Below are 5805 nucleotides of genomic sequence, written 5' to 3'. Positions count from 1 at the left end.
AACATTTACTTTTTACAATGAAATAAAAATAAAAATTGAATATTAATTTTTCATAATTATATACAAGTAATTTTGTCCATTTCTAATTAAAGATTAAAGATCAACAAACCCTTAATTAATTCTCTTCATTTCAAACTAAGGATTGAAGATTTAAGAATTTAGTTTATTATGGTAGTGGTTGAGTTTCAAGTAATACTCTCTAGCACAATTAATATTTTAAAAAGAATAATTTAGTTTTTCTTTAATGTTTTTTTTATTGTACTACAAATATAATTCTTTTTTATTGTCAATAGAAAAATCACAAATTTAGAAAAATCACAAACTTAAAAAAAATATTAAAATAAATGTATAAAGAGCTAACTTCAAATAAAATAGTATATAACAACTAAATAGAAGAAAATTGATTTTTGTTTTTAATCAAGGAGTGTATATAAATAAATTAACCATTTAAAAGGATATATAACAAAAAAAAATGTGATTGGTTCAAATAAATAATATGAATAAGATGGATAAATTAGGACAATGATGCATGAAAGTATTAATATTATCAACTCACCAAGAATATAGTTAGTAGTAAGAATCGGTTTAAGAGATTAAAAACCCACGAGTTTAATTTAATTTGGAAACGCTTTGTGTGTTGATATATTAATATTATAATTATTATTGATATTGTTTTAATTGATTATAGAAAATTATTTTTATTATTTTATAATCATTATAATTAAGATGGTTGAGATTGATTAGATATAAATTATTAATAGTATTTTGTAATTTATTAATAATTTATTTATATTATATTTCATTACAAATATAAAATAATATTATTTAAGTCATAATTGTTTTAAATATAAAAATTATTTAAGTTGTCAAAATTTAATAAATAATAAAAATATAAATATCTAATATCAATTTAGTTATATTTTTATTAAAAAAAAATTATATAAGAGAGTTGATGGATGATTCTCAAACTTTTACACTTTTATAAGATTTCTGTACAAGATCTTAAACTAATTATAATGCAATTTTTTTAAAAATACAATTAAAAGTATCTAATAATATAAATAATGGACCAACTACATTACAAATTAATAACATTTATTAAATATAAAATTTTACATAATAGCACTATATACACAAGATGTATATTTTTTTATAACAGTATCTATTTAAACAAATTATATTTAACCTTTATAATTTTTTAAAAATAAATTTTTATATAAAATTATTATTAATTTTCTTTTATTTTTAAAGTTTTTTATATTTTAATTTTATATTTTATTATTAACATATAATATAAAAATTAATTGTATAAGTGATTTATATTATATTAATTATTGCAATTATTATTAAAAATATATATATAATATAATTATAATTAATTTAGAAAAAAATTGATCGGATTTATTCTTCTCAATTTAAAAAGAAATTGAGAATCACTTAGTACGAGGTAATCAAACTATTTTCGTGGAATTCCACCAACTAACAGTTTAGTCATCTTTTGGGGGTAATTCTATTAAATGTCAGTTAAACTAGGGAGCAAATTCATATTTTATTTATTTCTTTTAATTTAAAGAACAATTTCTTAATACTAAAATATAGGGCTAGTTTGATTCAGTTTATTCTCGGCTAGTTTGATTCAGTTTATTCTCATCAGTTTATTCTCAGGTATGTTTATATGATTTTAGCTTATTTAATCATTAGGTTTGATTCAGCTTATTTATTTTTTTATATTTATAATATTATTTAATAATTAATATTATATATATATAATATTATATATATTTATTAATTTAATTTTAAATATTAATAGATAATTTAAATTAAAAAATAATATATATTTCAAAATAAATTATATTAATATATTATTTTTTATAAGTTTTTTTTAATATATAATTTTAAATATTAATAAATGACTTAAATTAAAAAAATAATATATTCTAAAATAAATGATATGAATAAAAAATAATTTATTATTATATATATTTTTCACATTTCCACCCTCCTATTCGTATTATCATTCATTTCAATTGTAAATAAAAAAAATCATAATATATTTATATTTTATATTTTATTTAATTATTTTATATATTAAGATACATATATTATAAATAATAAATAAAAATATATTTAAATATATGTTTTTTTATTATAATAATTTTATATAAATATATGGAATGGATGAGAGAGAATGAATAAAATGATTAAAGAGAGATTAGATTGATGAGAGAGAAGAGATAAAATAATTAAAAATAAATGAAATAGATTAAATAGATGAGAGAATGAATAAAAAAATATTTATAATTGATGAGAGAGAAAATTGCTGAGATTATAATTTTAATGGAACCAATTCCTGTTCTACCCACCTGTTAAACATTTTTTCCTAAACTACTCACATTTCTCAATCTAAATCATTAATTTTCCTTTTAATTACACATCTTCCACACCAATCCACTAATTACAATATTTTATAAATATAAATATATATAATTAAAATTAATAATACATATATTAAATAAATAAATATATATATATATATATTATTTTTACTAAATTTTATAAATATATTATATAATTAAAAATAAACATTATAAATTAAATAATTTAAAATAATATTATAAACTAAATTAAAATATATTACATATACCTTTAATATTATATATTAAAATAAAATATATTATATTATATAAATATTAAAATAACATATATATTACATAAATATTAAAATAATATATATATTTTTTTTACTTGATTTTATAATATAATATATATAATTAAAACTAAATATACTAAATTAAATAATTAAAATAAATATTATAAACTAAAATAAAATATATAACATAAACCTAAAATAAAATAAAATAAATTACCTAAACTTTAAAATATTTCTAAAAGTAATCAATTTAAAAAACCTTAAAATAAAATAAGTTATATAAATTTTAAAATATTTATAATATTTTACACATTTACGTAAAATATAAGTGTTATTTTAATATTTACGTAATATATGTGTTATTTTAATATTTATATAATATAATATATTTTATTTTAATATATAATATTAAATTTAAAATTTTATGTAAGTATATTATTTAGTGTATAATATTTTATTTTAGTTTATAATATTTATTTGAATTATTTAATTTATAAAGTTTAATATTAATTATATATTATATTTATAAAATTAAGTAAAAATAAAATATGTGTGTTATTTTAATATTTATGTAATATATGTGTTATTTTAATATATAATATTAAAAGTTTATGTAATGTATTTTATTTTAGTGTATAATATTTATTTAAATTATTTAATTTATAATGTTTAATTTTAATTATATGTTATATTTATATATATATGTGTTATTTTAATATTAATATAATATATTTTATTTAATATATGTATTATTAATTTAAATTTAAATTTTATATATTTATATTTATATTTATAAAATAGAATAATTAGTGAATTAGTATGGAAGGTGTGTAATTAAAAAGATAATTAATGATTTAGAGAGAGAAAAGTGAGTAGTTTGGGAAAGTGAATGAAAAGGTGGGTAGTTTGGAAAAAATTGTTTGAAAGTAGTTAGAACAGTAATTGGTTCATTTTAAAGGCTGAGGAGGAAGATAAAGAGAAATTTGAGTTTAAACGCAATTTGATTTTGATTATAATTTTTTGCTTGAGCTTATTAAAAGTTAATGTAGCATAAGCAGAGCTGCTTATGCTAATAAACGCTAAATCAAACATGCCCAAAAACATATCCTAAAATAATAAGATTAGAATGATGAAAACAAAAACTTAAAATAAATAACAATTATTTCAAATAAAAACTGTCTAATTAGTCCCAAATAAAAACATATCTAAAATAAATAACAATTATCTAAAATAAAAATGGAAGAGAGAATACTTTTACTTCCATATAAAACAATTTATTGAGCACTTTGTCTATCAATTCTAAATATAAAGAAATATAAAGATTAAAAATCAACAAACCTTTAATTAATTCTCTTCGTTTCAAACTAAGGATTGAAAATTTAAGAATTTAATTTATTACGGTGATGGTTGAGTTCTAAGTAATACTTTCTAGCAAACTTAATCTTGTGCCTAACATCGTTCTCATGAATATAAAATCTCTTGCAATTGAAAAACTTTCTATGAAGTTTCTTTAGTGTCGTCAACATAATCAACAACTCTATATCGTCGTCGTCATTAACGTCGTCGTCATTAACGTAATTAGAGGAGTTTTCCGTTGACTCGGTCTTTTTTTGATTCTTTTGCCAATAATAGTAAGGTTTAATTTGTAACACATTATCCTTGTGTTTTGGCCAAACAGATTCATTGTCGTCCACAATCACCACTGCTTTCTCTTCCCCTCCGAGCACGACGTCAAGATTCTTCTCGCCTTTGGTTGTGCAGTCATCCCTTGAAATAACCCTCCAATCAAAAAGGGCCTCATCCCGATCAACCATATTTGCAAAGGCATTTGCGTACGATCTACTTCCCAAAGTGTAAATATAAAGCTCGAACAACTTGCTCATTTCTTTTAAGAAACATGTCACATATGGTCTTATCTTCGTTAAGATCTTCCTCTTCTGAGAAGTAACAATTCCTTTTTCTTTGAGGGATTTGGAGTCCCTAGTATGGTCTTCCTTTAAAAAATCATCGAATGAGATGGAATGAATTAAAGTATTGTCAAGATCGAGGATGAGAGAAAGCTTCTTCTTTTCGATGAGGTTTGTCCGATAATTAGTGCAACGGAAAAGGAAAAACTCCTTTTTAGTTATAGAGAAATCGTCAAGCACATATTTAAGTGGTATCCTTTCATCAACATCAACGTAGTTAGTCATTGTTGGTGAATTTGAGGAAAGTTGCCAACCGCAAACGAAACAGAGGCCTCCCACGTTGGCTCCTCGATGATCGCATGATTGCTTCAAATCTTTATCAAATCGGCGTCTTTTCAAAGCCCTCATCCCCCTTTTGAGATCTTCCGTCGCCAAAACTAAGCCCGCTGACTGATCGATCATTATTGTAGGATGATCATCATGAACAGCCGAGGTCAAGGTCATCATTATTAGGGGAGTAGGAAACAACTAAATAGGTAGTAGACGATTCTCAATAATCATAACTGAGGCTTGAAACTAAGTAAATATATATTATTGAAATCTGGATGGATATTATAGTCTCTTATAAGTTATAAACCAAGTCAAGTTTATAAAAAAAAAAAGAAGATAAATTATAGCCAAAAATATATTAATTAAAAAATAAAACTAACCATTTAAAATAATATTAGATTTAAGTTTATATATTTAATCTATATTTTTGGGCTGACTTAGTGAATATATCTTGAAAGTGATGTATACATTAATTAATCTTAATTTTATTTACTTAATAAAATGAACTGTTTCTTTATAACTTTAATTAATGAAAATATTCACCAAAACAACGCAAAATATAGATGAATTCAAATCATTAAATTAATAGGACAAAATAGTGATCACTTCAAAATTAAAAAACTAATTTCATTTATTTAGAATCAAATTTTGACCTTTTAATATAATATTAGAAAAGAGATGGCTATTCAGAATCTAAAATTTGAATTTGTTTGATTTGTAAGATATATTTATATATTATTATTTTAATTGGTAATATATATATATATATTAGTTTGAATTTTTTATTAATAGAATTCTTGTTTAACAAATATTTAACTTTTAATGAAATGCACATTTTTAATAGTATATATTTAGATAAAAATAAATTAAAATAGAGTAATTGATTAAGATATTGTAAAATATAATATTATCATATTT

The 5805-nt window shown here is 19.7% G+C and overlaps 1 protein-coding gene across 1 annotated transcript; it reads right to left on the bottom strand.

The window, feature by feature from the left end:
• Positions 1-4029: 4029 nt before the first annotated feature.
• Positions 4030-5061, bottom strand: LOC124941223 (RNA polymerase II C-terminal domain phosphatase-like 4). The gene has a single exon (XM_047481538.1). It carries the CDS (start codon positions 5059-5061, stop codon positions 4030-4032), a length of 1032 nt encoding a protein of 343 aa, XP_047337494.1.
• Positions 5062-5805: the final 744 nt, after the last annotated feature.

Source organism: Impatiens glandulifera, chromosome 1, assembly GCF_907164915.1.
Source record: "Impatiens glandulifera chromosome 1, dImpGla2.1, whole genome shotgun sequence".
In the NCBI taxonomy this organism is placed as follows: domain Eukaryota; kingdom Viridiplantae; phylum Streptophyta; class Magnoliopsida; order Ericales; family Balsaminaceae; genus Impatiens; species Impatiens glandulifera.
Note: the sequence above shows the minus strand (reverse complement) of the source record. Positions and strands in the feature narration are given on the sequence as shown.

Bases quoted from the DNA above. Each gene is read 5' to 3' on its own strand.
- LOC124941223 (XM_047481538.1), bottom strand. From the start codon at position 5,061: ATGACCTTGACCTCGGCTGTTCATGATGATCATCCTACAATAATGATC.